Here is a 20,094-nt window from a genome sequence, read left to right on the forward strand (position 1 = left end):
AAAGAATAAGCACCTGAATGAACTACTTGGATATCCTTCAAATGCAGAGTGACAGAAAACAGCCAAATTTTTTCCGATTTACGCGATCAAAAGTGCATGGAAGTTATTTAATACCTAATGTTGAGCATATGATGGTCGAAAGACTGTGACAGCTATGAATTAATGTCAGAATACCAAACTACCCAACTAACTACTGAGGGATGAAAAAACAGATGCTCAGCTTGAAATCTACACTCCCTACCTTTGATCCTCTGTCTTTCGCTGACTCGGACCCTCACCACCGTCCGTTGTCTCGTCAGTATCGCCCTCCGTCTCCCAACTATCAGAGTGAATACATTTACAAAAGTCTGCTCCAACGAGTAAAAACTCATCGACGAGGGAGGAATAACGCGAAACAATTAAAATAAAATAATTAAAAATAATAATTTTCAGGATACCACGTCTCCGTGCCGCCAGGGAATTCCTCAGTTATCATTTCAAATGTGAAATCTATTGTGTTCACATTCCTGCTAATCACAAGACCTATTTGCATACTACACTATTTCTTCTAACTCGTTCCTATTTTTTATCTAATATTTTCATATCTTTCTATTGTTTAAAGCGTACGTACCTCTGTTTCATTAATGGAATTGGTTGCCATATCTGATTAATTCCTAGTCGCTTGCCCATCCTAAAATCTGGTTTAGCCTGAAAAAAAAAACATAAATTATTAATAGAACAGGAAAGTTATAAAATGTTCTTTTAAGTGAGATGGCTTTATAAGTTTTATGGCCACGCCGGGTAACAAAAAGTTTATGAGAGACTTTTAGAAAAGAGATTGCGTTCGATAAAAATATTACTGACAAAACTTTTATGATTTGGGTCATCGGAACGATTTGCATAATACTTCAACCAGTGAATGGCTAATAAATTAAACTATATTTAATATAATAAATTCCATATGTAAAATATGCAATCTTTAAAGTGCATAATTTTTTGTAATAATTACCTTCAAAATTTTCTTTTCTTTCGCAAGAACCTTCCGAATATATCGGTAATCTCTGGAGAATTTGTTCAAGTATCTCGTTGCTGAAACCATGGAACTATTGATGAATTCCAGAATGAATTTGAAGTACGTCAGCAACGAAGCTCCCTTCTTTTCCTCTCCGTCTCCATCATCATCATCGCCTTCCAAATGTTCTCCAGAATCAGAAGGAGTCGGAGTTTTGGTCAGATCATCAGCTTTAAGCTCCCTTTCAGCCTCGGAAGTAACTAGGCTCGTTCTGTCGCCTTCCTATGGAGACAATATTTTTTAAAAGCTATTCAAAGCAATTTCTAATGAACAGATGAACGTTTAGCAGTTGAAGAATTGAGCGTTAACTGTACAGCTGACTGTCCAAGCTAGAACGACGATAAGAATCATTTTTCTACGCAAGCCGATTAAATCCTCCACCTTGCGTGTAAATAATAAACAAAAAATTATGAAAATTAAGTGAATCCTGAAAGGATGAACAGTAAAATGCGGTGAAATGCTAAATAAAACAAAAAAATTATTAACTAATAAAACAGATAAACATGAATAGGCGTTTTGCATAGCGAAATTACAAGAAAATAAATAAATCTATAAATAACTAAAAAAGTGAATAGAATGAATGATTAGAGAAAGTGGACGAATGATATTCAGTAGCTGTCAAAGGGAGGTTATCTCGTTCATGAATGGATTCGAGGGAAATGATCAACAGGCTTCTTTTGTAGAGGTCTATGGTATCTGCAAAAGAGGCAGTTGAACCTTGTGCCCTGTATCAACTCATTTATGAGACAAATAGTAGACTAATCAACTAAAATTGCACCTTCCTCCGTTGCACTACTGACAAAGTTGTTCTAATAGAAAATAAACGGCGATAGAAATAATGTAAATTAATTCAAGGCATGCAATTTGTTTGAGAAAAAATCTATAGTTTATGATTTTATCGAAATAAGTTCACTATTTTGTGACCACACTATTAAAAAAAAATTGCTGCAAAAACAAATAGCATTTTTATCAGATGAACAAATTTTTCTCATACATCTATTAATAAAAAAAATGCATGCACTGCAGTTAATTAACACGTTATAAGTGACTTCTAATTGGTTATCGATATGATAACAAAAATTATCACTTTAAATAGATGAATAAATGAATCCTATAGATTTTTCACCCAAGAAATCACATCAATCAACGTATTCAAAAATGAATTTCATGATTTTTCTGATGGAATGTGGTGGGGTCTCACATCGGATGCCGCGGCAGTCTCAGTTTCGGAATGTGCGCTGAGATATGACATTGACGATTTCTTGCGAGTGAGTGGAACACTCTGACGTCGCAACCTCAACGCATCCTTCTGGGTTCCTCCGTACATTGCAACGTGCGTCGCAATCTCAATGTCTGTCTTAATCAGGGTTGTCATCAGCTGGAAAGGACATCACTCGAAAGGTTTAATTAAAGGTGCATTGGGGAACGTCTTTGAGTTAATTATGACCGCAATGATCTCACACTGGTGTTAATTGTGCGTAACATTTCTCTTTATGAAAGATTATCTAATCTCTCGTGTTTTTCTTCGATTGTGATCATTTTTTATTTCTATGGTTTTCATTTTTAACAGAAGAAAAACAATTTTTAACATTTTGTAATGGAATATAAGTATCCGAAACAATAATTATCTCATGTTTAATTGTCTTAATTGAAGAAAAACACGGCTAAATATGAATAATTAACATTGAGATAACATGTGATACTGACCTCTGATACTGTCATCCGTCGTCCCCGTTGTCTCTGACGCTCTCGACGTTCTTCCTCCTCGATTTGATCCTCGGGCGATGGCAGAAGATCAGTGGCATCCTCCTCATCGTCAAAGTCATCGAACATGTAGTAGTCTCCAGATCTGACAGCTGTTGGAGTTGTAAAAAAATTTTTAGAATTTGTGAGACGTTCGATAAGAACGGACACGATCAGGGGTACTGAAGCCATGCAATCTTATAAAACCCACTGGACAACCCGAAGAGTCTAGACGACAATAAATTCTTTTTTATGTACAATTAGTTTTTTATGGACAAATTTACAGAGGAGACTGAGGATTGTTTCTTCAGTTAGATTATGGTTAAATTATCTGGAATGTTATTTGGTTAGTTATTCTCGTGAGGTCTGAAAAACACTGAATTTTATTAGGTGAAAGGGCAGTTTAAATGGTTTCTGTGGAGCACCATAATTGAAAGAGAGTGACAGCGGGGATTAATTGTTTCTCTGTAGAAAAATTTGTACAACTGAATTACCCTCTCTGTTGGTCTTTGGTGTGCGGTGTTTGTACAACGGCCGGTCTCTGGGATAGAGCGAATCTAACAGAACACACATGTTGACATGAATAAATAAAAAGAAAATCATAATTTATGAATTCAGAATGATTCAACATCGATGAAGATCATCGAATCAGGGACATGCAACTTCGCTTCATATAGCGATTCACATAATTGTGCCAATCGGGGTATGACACTAATTGTTAATACCGAACATTGATATTTGCATGAATTATCATATATCTTTTTTTGGAAATTCAAAAGCACAATTTGCACCAATTCTGAAGTCACTTTACCTAGAATAAAATTTGATACCGTCCGCTGAAGTGTCTGCAGACCAGATTCAAATTTTCAATTCTCGGAATAACAATTAGGATTTTTACCCCGATATCTAAATAAATATCACGTCGCGTGATGAAAGCATATGTACATGATACGATGACGAAGGCATGACGATTCGTAGAACGGTTTTACATGTGTGATGAGATCGCTGTGATCGCGAGGTGAACGAGACGATGGATTGTCTCGATGTCGGGTTATCGGACATCCAGGTGGTCCCCGCGAAGCTCGACTGCCTCCTGTGATGGACACCAAGCGTGCCCGATCGTTCGCTGGTGGGAACGGGATCATAAGGTGGTGGAGAGAAAACTGGAAAGGTCTCGTCGGGGGATGGACCCCGAGGATTGAGTTCACTGTTCGGTGGAGAGCCAAAGGATATCCTAGTTGGCTCCAGGTAACCCTCAAGGCTCACCGTGAGGATAGCAGAGTTGGGAGAGGGAGCCTGCAGGAGGGAGGCAGCACGAGGTGTCAGTGGAGGTGGATCTTCATCCACTTCATCACGTCTCTCATCCTCGTCAGTATCGTCCTCATCCAGAGGAGTTCTGTAACCCTGTGGTGGAGTGTGTCCTGAAGACACGCAGGTACTCATGCTTGATGTTCGTGCTAATGGCGCCACTCCTTTTTGTTACGATTGCGTGAGGAATACCATTTTTGTTAAACGACGACTTTTTGGATTTTGTTAATCGCGCAGCTCGAATCACGACTGCCCAATAATCTCAATCATAATCGATTCTTATTGTTTATATATGTGGAATAATTGCAACTAATCATAAACTGGGAGAAGGACGAACTGACTGTGCGCATCATGTGACCGATATCCGACAGCTACAAGACTGATCATTGAACATTTCCTCCTAAGCAACGTATTACAAACATCGCGATTTTGAAATATAAGTACTTGAATGCCTTCAAGATAATTCTTCTGAACATAAATCATAATGAAAAAATATGACTCACCGACTTTGTGATCAGCTGGTTCCCGATAATTGGGCCCCTGAATCCTCTGCTGATCCGCCTTAATCTTATCCATCTTGAACTTGAGTTTCTGCAGCACAGCCTTCTCCACATTCATCTGATACTCAATCCTTTTCCGATGGAGATCCTCCAGCAATTCCGCTCCCCTTGACGCCAAGATGCTCATAGCTTTTGTTTCGTCCACAATATGGAAGAAATAGTAACTTTTGAACAGTCTCTTCTGAATAATCAGGAACGTAAAACACAGTCCATCCCAGAACATCCCGATATCCTCCCTGGGCACATCACAACTTGCACTCAACGGTAGATTCGATCCCTCAAATTTCTGTAGACAAGCTATTCCCAACAGCTGAATCAGCCAGCAGGCGGACTCTTCCATTTGCTGGATCAACACACATCCCACACCTTGCAAAATAGTCTTCGAGAATATCACAATAACATTGTAGCCGAGCAGCAGGTTCCACCACTTTAATATCGTCTTCACCGGCCTGAGATAGAAATCACTTCCTTGCCACAAGAACACAAAAGCTCCGATCAAGTATCCCAGCGAGAATAAATTAGTCCTCTTAGTCCCAGCCAAGAACATGATCGACAGCGTAATCCACAAGAAGCTCAACATTACTCCTCTCTTCACCACATCCAGCCAACAATGTATCCGCGAAACGTAATCCTTAACAGGATTAACGAAGTTTGGTTTCTCCATATCCTGGAACACCGAATAATTGTGGCCAGCGACGAACTCCTGTCCCGTAGCGATACTCCTTGCTTCAATCCTGAACACTAAACTCTGTCTCACAACCATCAGAAGAAGAAAGAAATCACAAATGAGCTTTTTAGAATTGGGGGGAGATTCGGGATCAGGTAAGTACATCCATTCTTGAAGTCTTGTGAGAATCGGATTCTCCTGCCATGGGTAATCGATACAGAGCCAGGTAGGTGGGGCTACAACAAAAAAATACTGCAGGGGCAGAAGAATCATCACGAAGATCCTGAAGAACGGCCAGATTCTGGCGATATTTCTACGCTTCTGGGCGAACATTATCAATAGCCAGACTCCGTAGAGCACCGAGAAGAAGTCTAATCGTGTGCCGATAAGGGCGACAAGTGCCATAAAGCAAAACTCGAGCCCGAATTTGTAGAAGCCATAGTTGAAGAGGAATTTGAGGCAATCGCCAATGCCCCTATCCGCATCGGCTCGAGTTATACTTGGGAACATGACTTGAGGTGTGTCCAGGGATTGACCTTTTCCATGCCTGTAGAAGCACTGGCGCACCATGATAATGGCTCTGAATGTTGTTACAATGACGATTCCGATGTAGCCTTTCAGCAGATCTGGAAGCATCCCAGGCTCTGCCTTCTTGAATCCGATCCATTCAGCGCTATTGTAAGTGTGATTCGATGTGTTGTTGTCCTTATCTGGAATCTCACTGGTGCAATTAACATCCCAGTTGTAATGATTGATGTATTTTATCTGGTATAACATCTTGGCGACCATGAGGATGGCCACCACTACCGCTATTCCATTGATCGCCATTATTTGCATTGATCTCTTGAAGTTCATTACGACGACAACGGCTATTACGAAGAATAGGTTTATGGCACATACGTCGTTGATGCAGAGGAGCATCAGAGAGATGTAGATGATTTTTTGCATGTGAATCTCAAGGAAGAGCCAGAGGTAGTTGTAGGCGTTCTTTAATTGCTCTACGACTCTTCGAAAGAGCGCAACTCGTTCTAGTTTGGACATGTGTTTTAATTGCTTCAACGTATAGATTGTTGATCTTTCTTCGTTTTCACCGAGGAGAACTTCCAGGGGAGAAACAGCAGGCGCGATTGATGTGGATCTTCCTAGGCTGCCTCTCTTGGAGACTGTGTCGACGCTGATTTTGTCGATGTTCGTGGCTTCGAGGAAGTCATTGTGGAAATAGTGCATCTGCAGGACTGTGATTATGACGAAGAATGTTGGAGTGAGCAGACGGACGAAGAGGTCTTTGGTCTCGTAGGTTTCCAGGCCGATGTCATTTTGAAGGTCCTTGTCTATGTAGAGACGCTCCCAATACGTGGGAAAGTTGTGGAATTGGTATGTGTAGACAAGGATCAACATTGCGACTGAGTAAACGATGACAGTTATCCAAAATGCGTACATCATCTTTCGCCAGCCTGTCCAGGAGATTTGAAAACTAATGACGAAGACGAGGAAGAGGGACATGTAGATAATTCTGAATACTGTCATTCTATCACCGGTGATGCCACTGGTGAAGAGCATTATCGCGACAACGACGATCCAGAATTTAGTGAAGAGTTTCTTGACAACACGACCGACGTCCTTCATGAACTTGGATTTTATCTCTGTGCTGTCGTGCTGCATCGTAGATGTTGCTGCTGATACTGTCACATGCAGAGGAGCTACCATGTCTCGGAGGGTTGACGATCGCTGATCGCGGATTTTCTCGGACATATATTGCCGCATTGTTATCCAGAACATTGCCATGAAAGCGCATTTTACAATCAGATGGTAACTGCTGAGTTGGTCGGTTTTGCTGAATCCCAGTTCAGAGAGACTGAAGCCGTCAACAACTGTGGGAAGTTCCTCTTCGGTTAGGTTCATGCTGAAGACGTAGCCGATCAGGACGAGGAGGGTGCCGTAAGTAACGATGAAGGGAGAACACCTCATCATGGAGGCTCGTTTATCTGGGACCATCCACAGAATGAGCGCCCACAAAAGGAAAACAAAAGTCGTCCAACTGTGGTACATTATACTCCAGGTCATCATTATTATATTTGTAGCTAGGTAGGATGAGTTGGCGACTAGTTGAAAGACCGAGTAGACGGCCATTATGATTTGCTCGATTGTACCTGGCTCGTCTTCTTGCGCGCCTAGAGATTAATTGGATAATGGTAAAGTTAATAGAAACCTTTGATGCTAGGAAATTTATTTAGAAGAGTAAAATGATTGGTATTGAACTGAAATATCTAGGGTTTGAGAGATTGGAGAATGCAAAACTATCTTTCACGTAATTTCTTAATATCAAAGGTGTGAATACATTCGTAAACATTCGTATCTATAAATGAACAATGAAAATTACTTCAATATGACCTTATCATCGTTGTTAATAATTCAAAATAGAAAACTCTTCTCCTAAGGTACAGAAAAATCGACCGTTAAGTTGACAATAAAATAGGATATGTAGTCACTAAAAAATTCAGAGAATCAGAGGAAAGATGGTATGAAAAAGATGTAAAAAAATTACTCTGAACATGTTCATTTACGGTTGGAGAGATGGATTTACCGTCACTCATGGATTGCATTTGAATACTGTCATCATGTTGTCCATCCTGAACAATGACACTTCCAGTCGAGTCTTGAAGAAGTTCAGTTCTTCCGGACCCAAATCGCATCAACTAGGCAATGAAAAAACATATAAAAACGATATCGAATTTCTTACGTTCTCCTATCTAAATCACTCCAGTTAGTAAAATGTTTCCGTCATTCAAATAAACCAAGTGCTTCACTTCTGTGCTTAAGAAAGCGAAACATTGCAGATGCAAAAGACATATCCCTCACCATGTTAGTATAATCTCCAATGACATGTATTCTATTCCTCTGAGTTTGCATGCATCCAGAGAAAGAGCATGATAAATCAGGAATATTTTAAATGCAATGAAACTTAATAAAGAAATTAAAGCTTGCTATTAGATACGTACTGGTGTCCTCTCGTCAGGTTGATTCGGGGGGCTGACATTCAGCTTCTAAAACACAGCAAACCAAAGAAAACGTAGGCGAATGCATCCACAACGAGCGAAAGAAAATGTGAAAAGAAATAATCGTGAATTTAAAAATCAATCGCTGTGTCGTCAATCCATTATTCTTCTACGAATGTCCTGAGGTTACTCATCACCTCACCGGATTTTCTTTTGCTTTCAATGCAGTAATTATTTGATGAGGTGAGGAACCACCCCAGTGTATCTGTACGAAGAGCACTGAGAAGGTAACTTGTGTAGAATTAATCAAAATATTTTATGTACATTCAATAAATTATTATAGCTGATCTGCAAATAAAAACGTTTCAAATATGACTGAAAAATTATAATATGAACAAGCGGAAGCCACATCGATCAAATAGACCCTATAGTTAGGCTGTGTTTGTTTAGATATTCCACCGACAAACCGCCTCATCAGTCTTACTCGTGCCTTTCTGCGGGCCGACTGCCACCTTTGAGATGGCGTTCTTCGCCTGATTGAAACGTGCCGTGACAATGGTGTATCCAAATTCCGTAATTTGCCACTCAAACGCGCGTTGTTTTCTAGGTCTTGTGTCTGCCCCAGTTTTTAATGAAAGCCGCATTGGAGTGAGAGACATATCGTGAGATGTTTTTTTAAATTGTTAGTAAGAGCGCCAGAGATTAAACAAAATTATATCTCTTAATTATATATTAGTATACTTAGACATTAAAGAGAAGAAATAATTAACGAGAGTACTTGGATGTCCTGAAGTTTAAAATTATCATTTTGGAAAAATTTAACTTATAGAACGTACAAAATTCTTTCTCACAGATTATTTCTTCATTTTTTTCACGTTTGATTGAAATTCCCGAGTAATATAACGTCAGTGAGAATTTAACTTACCGTTTTGCTGAATATATACTGCGATTGCAATGCCAGTACATAATAAAGCCAGAGGAGTCCAAGAGCATATCCATAGTTCGCCCACTCAGAATCTCTCTGTGGAAAATCGACATTCCTGGGATCCAAACAGTCGGTCTCATAATACGGTACGAGAGCAAAATATCGGGACCAAGTGCTGTTCGCTGGGATAAATTCCTGTGGCCACTGATTCTGATACGTCAGTAGAACGACTATATGTACAACTACCACAGCCATCACCAACCTGCAGATACCTGCGAAGATTTTCTTGAGCTCTTTGTGACATGCCCACCAAGTGGCTGCTCCCAGGAATATAAGAAAATAGAAACCACCTTCCACAGAGGGATTCAGAGAGGATACGCAGCATAGGGAAGCTAGGACGATGTAGCTGCCTATGCTGCCTAGGAAATTGATGATCTGTTACACAAAAAATATTCACGTGATTTAATAACGGTTTTGGTGGAACCCCTAACAAGTGGAATGAGTGATTTATGGAATGGAGGGCATATCAGTTCTATTTCCCTCACCTTAGTATTGGCATCAATCAACTGTTTAGTCGTTGAATTATGCTCCGGCCGATGATTCGAGCTCTCAGGATCGGGATTTCTCCAAGTAAATCGCTTGCACAGAACATACGCGACGATTGCAACAGGAAGTGCAACAATTTCCGGGAGGAGCCAGAAGAAAACCTCCCAAACGGTGGCCTCCTTCATCCGCACAAGACCAATGTGCCTGAATAATTTCTCCAGGAATGAACAATTTTCAGCGAACTCATCGTATACAGACGGCACCGCCAGCAGGACGATGTGAAATGCCAGCTGGGCAAGGGCCGTGATAGAACTCAAGGCAATGCAGAATTTTAGATAACGGCCTGTTGTGGATTTCATAGTTTCATAGGTGGGAATTGATATCAAGGGTGATATCAACATCAGGACCAGATAAACTAAAGATAAACCCGCTGGTCGCCATACTGCACCTGGATATTACAGAAAATTTGAATAAACTTTCAATAAATTTCTACCTGGATTTTAATTAACTCTCCACTTCATTCCAAACATGCCCAACTATTTTTTCAGAAAATATTGTTATTGACTTCGTTCTTCTGAGGGTTATAGCATTACGGGGATTATAAAGAATTAGATTGTCCCCTCAAATGTCACGTCGTGAAAATTCCAATGAACTCAACAGACCATAAATAAAATCAGAATGAAATGAAATTATTGAAAGGTCAAGTTGATGGACTTCTATTCTAATGGAATTATAATTCGACAGTGAGGAGTCAGTGAATGAATCAAATCTCCAAAGTAATCGAAATGATAAATTCTCAAATGGAGTTACAAGTAAAAATCCTAGTGACATATGCTGAAAGACAACTGTGAACAATAAGATACATTTGAAGAGCCACCTGCGGATCATTAACACCCCTCGTCTAATTACTATGCACTCGTTAATGATTTCCGAATAGGCCACATGTTTCCCAACTTAACAGTTGAGTGAACGTATAATGAACGGGTTCTGGTCGAATGTACCAAAAAAAACAACCCCGTGATGTTCGGGAAAAGGTCTGACAAATAAAGGGTGCAGTTGACCCAAATAAAACAATCAAGCGAGGGGTCTTTGTAATGGAGAAAAGAAAACTCCTGAATATCACGCGAGGTGTTTCTCATCTTTTCCTTTTTCACGTCTTGATGGCTCCAATCCTGGCTGACAAATAAACATATAAAAAAACCTTTCCTTTCATGATTGCACCGAAATAGACTAATTCAATGAAATAAAATTTAGAATCAACATCTTGAAATGAGAATTGAGAGAACTAATAGTACCAACTGCTCATTTTATAGAATGGAAATGATTTGATGTAATTTTTTTCAACATTTCCGAAAGTCCTTTACGTTAAGGGAAATTTCTGACCCGTATAGTACCACACTAGGGGGATTAAGATCTAAACAACGTACTTTACTTGAAAAGCGTGACCACTCGAGGATCAATTCGGAAATTATACATTAGTTACAAATAAATCCATTTATCATTTGTTTCTGATATGAATATAATGACTCACATTGGCCTAAATGAATCAATGTCAAACAGTTCCACTAATTCTTTATAGCTTTTTCTAATGGGACTCTAACAGGTGTGCATTATTAATAATCCAACGTTTGCTAGAAGTGACAGAAAAAGTTTCAATAATTCACCAGGAATTACAATCCGATAAAAAAAAGTATTGAGAAATCGAAGAAGAATGTATTTTAAAAAACTTCAGCTTGTCACCGAGTTTTTAGATTCACGTGAAATTCTGAAATTCACTCCGTCTCCCACCTTCTAATTTTGGAACCGGTATGCCAGTTCCTCAGTCTAAACCTGCTCCATCGTAATTCAACGTTCCTATAATTCTCGAGCTTCCCAAAACTCCACGTGACTATGGTTCAACGTGTTATGTATACCATCTGTTTGTTATCCATTCCTACGGTTCAGCTTGCATTGGGGCACGCAGCCAACAGTAAAAAACGAACGATGATAACCTCACTGATATATGTGCATGAAAAACGTGATAATTGCAGCGGAACTTCAAAGACACTTCCGATAACAAAATCTCTCATAATATTGCGAAACTAAATATGAGGCATGGCAATGGAGATAGTTCCAGCCATTATTTTTCCTACTGCTATTGACAATGTCACCTCGAAAGTAACGAGAACATGTAAATCATAATTATAAAATGCAGAAAAATAATATTTCCGATAATTAGACACGTAGCGTCTATTTGAAAGCATGATATCATCATTGTCTATCGCACGTTCCGCTGTTACTCATTCCCATACATATTATTCATTGTATAATTCCAGACTCATGTGCTTCAAGCTACGGACTTTTACGTAATATATTATTCATGAGTAGAATAGTTTGGGAACTTACATGCTGTAAAGGTCACTGGTATGACGACCCTGAGGATCGCCACATTCAGCCAGTACTGTGCCATCGTGATTTTTCCTTCACTTCCAAGTTTTACTCTGCTTCACCCTGAAATTGTAAAATGAATACCACAAATGAGTGAATGTATCGAATGTAGTTCGTGTGTTTCATCAGTTGACAATAATTTTCTAAATTTAATAGAAAAATTTGTCAAGACTTTGACATGAAAACCTGTTTTCAATTTCAGACGATCAAGTGTCACATAAACAACAACCAGATTAGTGTTTAAAATACAGACAATTTTTCATTTCGTTCAGATCTCCCTACGGTCTAAAAATGTCTACAAAAAGTGGGTGAAATTCAGTCATTCGTTTTAGCTGAAAGTTCTCTCGATTAATGCAGACGTGATAAATTACAACAGCAGAACACCGAGCAGATTACTGTAAAAAATTCTTGTAAAATGTTTTTCACGAAAAAAAAATCGTGCAACTGTGCCAAGAGTCCAGATCGATACTTCCTCCTAGACTGCAGCACAATGAGCAAAAATAAAAGGAATGAGGATCTGCACTGAATAGTATTTCTGAGTGATGTGCACCGAAGAAGTTAATGACCCCAAAAATTATGACATTACTTTATGTAATGATAATAATTGGCCTGGGAATATCTTTGGGCTGTTTTCGGCCACACCCAGGTTAATTACCGATCAATTACCAAAGCCTGTTGCTGGTTGTCCTTCGATCAGAACCTGAGATACGGTTTGTTTTTTACTGTCTCTTTTTAGTGGGTGAAGGGGCATCCGTGCTGTAGATATGTCTCGTAAGCGTTGAGTGGGCTTACTTAAACTATTTTAGGAGAACAACAAATGAAGTCCAGATGACTAAAGAGGAGTGATGACGTCTTATAACGAGTTGAAAAATCGAGATCTAAAGACCTACGTATGAGAGACTGCTTTTCAAATTGAAAATTTTCAATGACAACATTATTCTCTGCATGTTCTGTAAAAGTGACCTAATCAAAATGTTTAACTACAGGAAACACTTGTAAGAGTGTAAAATTCCGTGAAAGTCAATTGTAAAGAACCTGAATGAAGGCACTGCAAATTGCTATGACAAAGCCAGGAAATCTGAGAGACATTACAAGACTCTAAGGGGAATAATTGTGAAAGCAATGGGCAAAGGTGTTGGCTTACGTGTCTGACACATTGTCCACATGCAAGATGAGTAAGGGGCGTTAATGCGCTCTTGAAAATGCAAATTCACAAATATAAAATCTCTTGTCATGACCAAACGTCAATTCCTCACCCTCCACCAACATGATACCATTCGCTATCGGCCGTGAAATCTATTGGCTTTTATTTGTGATTGCACAGGGAGTTTGACCGGTGATTCATTGTTATATTAAGTGAGGTTGATCCCTTTTTGTTTGGGATTGGATATCACGTATCAGAATGAACGGAAGAATGGGAGGAAATGTAGGGTACACTGATCGATCGGCCGAAATTCCGGTTTGTACGGCACAAGGTGCGTTCGGAGGTGGAGAGTGTTAATAAAACTGAGCTGGTTAATTTAACGACTGGTGCAGTGATGACAGAGGAACTTTATGGTTTAACAGCAGAATCGATGGCGCTTCCCTACCATTTCTTCAAACTGAAAAAAAAAATTGAAATGCTTACTTCTAGATTTTCAAGCCTATGATTTTCTGTAACCATTTCGACAAGGACTGAAGTTCTCTTGATAAACAAACTGAAAAAATTGATGCACTAGTCAATAAAATATCCCTCTACTCAATAAACCTTCCCCCTGACCATCACTTTGCGCCCTTTTTACTGTATCGGTTATATCTTCTGCAGGCGATCCACCAATTGCTATCTGATATATAAAATGAGTAAATGGACTTGATGAGAGGATGTTCATTAGCCTTGGCGATTACTTAAAAACCGGTTGGCCCAAATGTCATTATGTTTTTTATTATAAATTCAGATATATTGGGGTTGGAAATACTAAAGTAGTTGCAAAGCAAGATCCTTCATGATTCTTTACCATCTAAAATTCTGTATGATTTTAAATTTCCAAAAATAGTAATTAGGCTTTAATGAGCCCTTCTTCTTTTGATTATTTATTTAGATACTCTCGGCTCATTATCACAACGTAAATTGTCCTGATTCATATTAGTCGTCACACCCAAGTGGCAAAGACAAAACAAAAAGGACAGCTGTGTGTCATGAGATTTCATTGGTCGGAATGGAAGGGTCTTTTGCGTGAGGCACGCAACAAGAAGTTATTAGTTTAATTAAGCAGAAAAAACAAAGGTGAATGAAGACACGAAAACCTTGTTATGATTTTTATTGCAGTTTTGCTACTCTCTTGTAATCTTTTAGTTAAATAAGGCATGAACTACATGATAACTGCGTGCCGATCGGAGAAGATAGAGATTTTAGGGATAGTTCAGTTGTAATTTTCAGAAGGGAGACATTGGAAGCAATTTGAGATGAGGAAAAATATGACATTATGCACGTCAACTCCACCGGAATTCTAATTATTTGAAGAGACAAGAGAAAAGAAGGGAAATCAACCGGAAATTTTGGCTGAAAATTTTCAACGTAAAGTGGCTAAAAGCGCGTGAAGCACATGACATGGAGATGAATAGAATAGAGTTCTCGGATTCGAATGCATTATTCCATTAGCACAGATGAACGCCTGGACAAATACAAATGTGTAATTAAACTTGACGGAGGAGTGAGTACGCCAAGGAGCCCATTTAATTATTCCCGTGTCGCTATGAGTAAGTGGACTCTTGCATTCTCATTTGATTAGTCCACGTTATATGAGCGGAAATGAATTATTTACATCATGGAACGAACGGCGATTATTTTTGTCATTATGCGAATGATGTTACCTTGAGTGTGAACACTTTTTTCTCCAAGTTAGACATATGAGATGGTTTTATTTAATTTTATGCAGAATTATCTCTTATCCTCCGGTGAAAATGGATATTCAGGGTTTGTTTCCTCCCAAACGCAGGGGAATAATTAATCAACAATTTTTTATCTAGGCCTCGTCTGTCCAATTAGCTAACTTCAATTGAATATTAGGGCGTGAAAGAGAAAGATCAAAGATGTAATCCATGCGTCGTATTTAACAGGAAGAAAAATAACATCATGATTCATCCAAAGACAGGACTGGATGAGGTTAAAGTTAACTTTTAAGAAGTGTAAACAAGATTTTGCTGTACAAACTCACCTGATCGTTATCGTCAATATGCCACATATCTGTAGTTGACTCAGTCGTCTCCCAACTCACGTTAAAAACGTTAAGTCACATTCATTAACACTCACACTCCAGCACTGGATTTAATTAGATTAATTTTTATTGTTCCTGATATAACCTTTGTCACGTATCAATGTACTTCCTTCTACACTTGTCAATTCCTGTACCAACGACGCACTAGAACACAGGGCAGCCGGTTTTCGCCTCTGATTATCTATAAAAAGGAAAAAAAAACAATAATAATGCTTGCTGGAACGGTATTGGCTGCAGAAATTTTATCGGTGCGACCTGTCACTGGATTAATCACGATTTGGTAAAGAGTTTGACATCGGAACAAATAATAAACACAAATTGCCTATCAGTCCAGGTTGACCGGCGAACAACGACTGCTTCACCACACAATATGTTTACGAGTGAGCGCTATAACGTACGAATAATACTCATGTTGGAGGAACAGCGGTCGCAGCGACCGTCGATAAAGACACCGCCTCTAGTACTGACCGCAGGGGAGATTGCATAACGCTTATGGAGCAGAATTCAGTAGCGGTGGTGCGTGAACTACGATGGGGAAGGTGTCTGTTGATAACGGACACATAGTTAGAAGGTAATTAACGAATTTTGAGATGAATCTAATCTCAATCATTTGGGAATAGTTTAGGAAAGTTTAGGAATACATTCGCATAGTTTAGGAACTAATAGTTTATTTATAATTAATGACTCTTTTATTGGCGTATAGTTAGCAGGTGGAGCAGATGATAAGTTCGAATCTTAATCGGATTTGCATAGATCGATGTAACATAATTTAGGAAGTCTAAAAAACATTAATTCAGAGTTTAGGAATTAACTGTTATTATTTAATTAATGGTTTTCTAATTGTGACTGGGGGGCAGGCTGCGCATGCGCATACGCCCTTGTGGCCGAGGGTATACAGGGTCCAATTTAGCCTCCTGCTGGTGGTGCACCGGCATGTTTTGGGGGTAATTTTGAACCGAAAAGTCCTTTTCCACTTTTCGCTCGGACGCACCCCTATCGAGACATTGGGGTGAAAAGCACGGCCAATGGGGCGCGAGAGAGAGGGGGAAAGATATTTCTCTCTCACTCATTGGCAATTTCAAGAGAATCCTTGGGGGGGGGGTCTAATCATCACCCCCCCCCCCGAAACCCAGAAAACGACTATCTTATGTAAAAATCGCGAAAATGTATAAGTTTATTAATAAATTGAGGATTTTGGTTAAAATTTTAAATCCAATTATTAAATAAACTAATGGATTTACGGGATGCCACCAGAAGACATTTGTTGTAGAAAATTTGATTCTCTGCAAAAAATGTCTTGTGACAAAAGGCCGTAAATCCATTTGTTTACTTGATAATCAAGAAAACACGTTTATTGCTCCGGATTCCGCGAAAATCGCGAGCCATCCCCTGGGAATTTCGACATCTATTTCGACAATTTTAAACATTAATTATCTAATCTAATCACCTCCCCCCCCTCCAAAGGATTGTTTTAAAATTGCCAATGAGTGAGAGAGAAATATCTTTCCCCCTCTCTCTCGCGCCCCATTGGCCGTGCTTTTCACCCCAATATCTCGATAGGGGTGCGTCCGAGCGAAAAGTGGAAAAGGACTTTTCGGTTCAAAATTACCCCCAAAACATGCCGGTGCACCACCAGCAGGAGGCTAAAGGAGACCCTGTATACCCTCGGCCACAAGGGCGTATGCGCATGCGCAGCCTGCCCCCCAGTCACAATTAGAAAACCATTAATTAAATAATAACAGTTAATTCCTAAACTCTGAATTAATGTTTTTTAGACTTCCCAAATTATGTTACATCGATCTATGCAAATCCGATTAAGATTCGAACTTATCATCTGCTCCACCTGCTAACTATACGCCAATAAAAGAGTCATTAATTATAAATAAACTATTAGTTCCTAAACTATGCGAATGTATTCCTAAACTTTCCTAAACTATTCCCAAATGATTGAGATTAGATTCATCTCAAAATTCGTTAATTACTTTCTAACTATGTGTCCGTCTGTTGATAAGGTATTAACACGAAGAACCTGGCTAACTGGGCTGGGAGGATTTTGGCTGTAGGAGGCCCAGGAGGCAAGAAAAACGCAAAAAACGAAAAAATCGACTTTAGAATATTTTCGGAGCCTGACAAGGATCGCAAATGGGCTTCTTCAAAGGGCATGCGACGTACTCCTTACCAACAGGCACATTCCCCATCGTAGTTCATGTGCCATCGCTACGAAATTTTCCGGTTGAAGCCACTCCATAAGCGTCAGCAATGAAAGATGTTCTTGGAATCGATATGAGACAACGGCAAGACATACAAAAATGTACCAAAAACCACATTTAAATCAAAGTGAATATTTATTTGATGATTTGACTCCTTGAGTTGTGCCACAACTCAAGTATCATTATAAAAACTAAATCTATGATTTCCTTCAGTCAATTTTTTTTGTTTCCATCGGCATTTTGGGTATTTCAAAGTCCAATTGCTTGATCATCCACTGGAAAAATGCGAGAATAGCGAAGCTGAAGGACAGAGGAATTGCTGTTGCTCGAATCCACCCCCAAACACTGGAAAATAATGAGGACAGATTTTCTGAGAATAAGACTCTCAGAATGTCCCGCAAATCAGGGAATTTTTTCAACAACTGCACTGAAAAACTCAATGAATATCGATCAAACAATTTATTCTAAAATGATAACTCTACTCCTACAATATTCTTATAATAAAGCACCTCATGCAAATTTCTACAGTAAAAAAATTATATAATGGAAGCCATTACTTATCTGCTATTACTTTTCTGCACCTACGGAAATTAGAAACATCTAGTAAATATGTAATTTACCGTCCAGTCTTGATTGAGTTATGTGTCATAGCTACATGAGACTACGAAGTTCTACAAATGACAAAAGAATATTCTAAACGTCTTACCTCCAAAAAGCTATTCCAAACTATTCAAAAAATATATTCCACATATTTAAACTAGCTATCGACACCGACTACATGAAGAAATCTATTTTTTACTCTTTCCACACGTATCACGTTCAAGTCATTTAGCTTAGTCACACCCACCGAGGTTTCAAATAAGTTCCTGGTGAGCAGTTCTTACTGGGAATAACGTACTACTCTAACTGCTAATTGAAGAAACATAAAATAGGGAATCCATTGGTATTCTGAGGATTTACTCATATGGATCGTCGGAGATATAAAAAGGCTCTGGCGTGGGAATTATTCCGCTCTCCAGGATTACTACTGGAACCACTGGTGAGTCCTCAGCGTCTGTCTTCGTTTGCTCGATCTTGAAGAGAACGTCCTGACCGTCTATGACCTACGGAAAAAATTTATAAATTTTGTAAACTCAGATTGAAGTTACATTTTTGATTAATCTCGAAGATTAATTTACCTTTCCAAAGACTGTGTGGTGGCCATCCAGCCATGGGGTAGCAACTGTCGTAATGAAGAATTGGCATCCATTTGTATTTTTGCCAGCATTTGCCATGGACACAAAACCAGGCCCAGCGTGCAATAAACCGTTCTTTTCATCCTCAAAGTATTTTCCATAGATACTGATGGAACCACTGCCATCTCCTTTATCAATATCTCCACCTTCGTACGGGTTTTTTTTTAATTGAAAGGACAATCAAAATTACAAAGAGAAAATAATCCTTGTTCATAAATCAGACCCTTCGATATTTCACAAATTGATTACTATTGCGAGTACCTCCAGAGACTTCTTTACAACATAGATCAACGTACCTTGAATCATGAACTTCTTGATGACGCGATGGAATCGGGATCCAACGTATGTTTTACCCCCAATACCCTCGGTGGCAAGGGATACGAAATTTTTCACAGTTTTTGGTGCTTCGTTACCGAATAATCCGATTACTATCCTACCTACAGGATGATCGTCTATCATTACGTCCAAGAAAACTTGATCCGTAACTTTGTATTGCGTGGCCTGCAAATTTCAGTTTAAAAAAATGGGTTTCCTCTGTAATTTTCGATATTTCGCACGAATCCCTTGGAAGACCATTAAAAAAATCGAATATTTCATAAATAAAGTAATATCTCCTTAAGAAACACGAGTATCGAATGTGAAAAATGTGACCACTGAATGAAATAAAGTAATTCAATTCATCAGACCGAAGCCTCAAAAATACGGGAGGAATCCGAGGCATTATGGTCATTGGGTTACCGGTCTTCAAGTCATCAAAATCAATGTATTGAGTAAAACCAATACAATACAATACAATACAAAAAAAATAAGGAAAAAAAATTAAATCACACGAATGGCTTCTCGTTAAATAAAAATACAATTCCCCGTAACGTCAATTTTCGTTAACTAACAATTAATTACCTCAGCATTGTAGAGACCAGCGAAAACCAGGACAAGGGTAATTAAAAACTTCATCGTGAAACAATTATGAAACTTGTGCGGATCGACTGACTGTTCGAGGAGATGCAGTCAGGGAATAAATTGGGGCTCTTCCACGAGTACAGAATACCAGAGAAAAGAATACGCCTCGTGTTAATCCGCTTCGGGGATCGTCGACACAGCTACTGAATGCCAGCTACGCGGGTATACTTGACAAGCGTGCGAGGGCTGGAGTGACGTACAACCCCCTCAAT

General features: G+C 39.1%; 2 protein-coding genes across 16 annotated transcripts in view; both read right to left on the reverse strand.

Moving 5' to 3' along the window:
- Piezo (piezo) overlaps positions 1 to 20,094 on the reverse strand; it is a 34,630-nt gene that overhangs the window by 4,505 nt on the left and 10,031 nt on the right. Inside the window, exons 1-16 of one of the 15 annotated variants that reach the window (XM_064121014.1) lie at positions 15,733 to 15,881; positions 15,418 to 15,658; positions 12,182 to 12,286; positions 9,796 to 10,244; positions 9,251 to 9,685; positions 8,810 to 8,941; positions 8,329 to 8,373; positions 8,189 to 8,227; positions 7,914 to 8,025; positions 4,606 to 7,500; positions 3,289 to 3,351; positions 2,759 to 2,907; positions 2,253 to 2,429; positions 989 to 1,273; positions 611 to 687; positions 242 to 319 (exon numbers count right to left, since the gene is read on the reverse strand). In XM_064121014.1, coding sequence (XP_063977084.1) covers positions 242 to 319; positions 611 to 687; positions 989 to 1,273; positions 2,253 to 2,429; positions 2,759 to 2,907; positions 3,289 to 3,351; positions 4,606 to 7,500; positions 7,914 to 8,025; positions 8,189 to 8,227; positions 8,329 to 8,373; positions 8,810 to 8,941; positions 9,251 to 9,685; positions 9,796 to 10,244; positions 12,182 to 12,245 — 5,000 coding nt within the window. In that variant the 5' untranslated portion in view covers positions 12,246 to 12,286; positions 15,418 to 15,658; positions 15,733 to 15,881. Of the gene's footprint in view, positions 1 to 241; positions 320 to 610; positions 688 to 988; positions 1,274 to 2,252; positions 2,430 to 2,758; positions 2,908 to 3,288; positions 3,352 to 4,605; positions 7,501 to 7,874; positions 8,026 to 8,188; positions 8,228 to 8,328; positions 8,374 to 8,809; positions 8,942 to 9,250; positions 9,686 to 9,795; positions 10,245 to 12,181; positions 12,287 to 15,417; positions 15,659 to 15,732; positions 15,882 to 20,094 lie in introns of those variants that run through there. The other 14 variants (XM_064121011.1, XM_064121013.1, XM_064121012.1 and 11 more) reach the window with 14 other exon arrangements.
- LOC135162533 (peptidyl-prolyl cis-trans isomerase 6-like) lies at positions 17,804 to 20,038 on the reverse strand. Its single transcript, XM_064121130.1, has 5 exons — positions 19,823 to 20,038; positions 19,219 to 19,423; positions 18,866 to 19,068; positions 18,648 to 18,790; positions 17,804 to 18,032 (listed from the first exon to the last, which is right to left on the reverse strand). Exons 1-5 carry the CDS (start codon positions 19,874 to 19,876, stop codon positions 17,897 to 17,899), a joined length of 741 nt encoding a protein of 246 aa, XP_063977200.1. The 5' UTR covers positions 19,877 to 20,038; the 3' UTR covers positions 17,804 to 17,896.

This window comes from Diachasmimorpha longicaudata, chromosome 5 (genome assembly GCF_034640455.1).
Source record: "Diachasmimorpha longicaudata isolate KC_UGA_2023 chromosome 5, iyDiaLong2, whole genome shotgun sequence".
Classification (NCBI taxonomy): Eukaryota; Metazoa; Arthropoda; class Insecta; order Hymenoptera; family Braconidae; genus Diachasmimorpha; species Diachasmimorpha longicaudata.

What these genes read in the sequence shown, in the direction of transcription:
- LOC135162533 (XM_064121130.1), bottom strand. Translation starts at nt 19,876, where the DNA reads ATGAAGTTTTTAATTACCCTTGTCCTGGTTTTCGCTGGTCTCTACAAT. An exon ending in CAAGAAGTTCATGATTCAAG is followed by an intron (nt 19,069 to 19,218) that starts GTACGTTGATCT and finishes ACCCGTACGAAG; the next exon opens with GTGGAGATATTGATAAAGGA. An exon ending in ACCACACAGTCTTTGGAAAG is followed by an intron (nt 18,791 to 18,865) that starts GTAAATTAATCT and finishes TTTTTTCCGTAG; the next exon opens with GTCATAGACGGTCAGGACGT.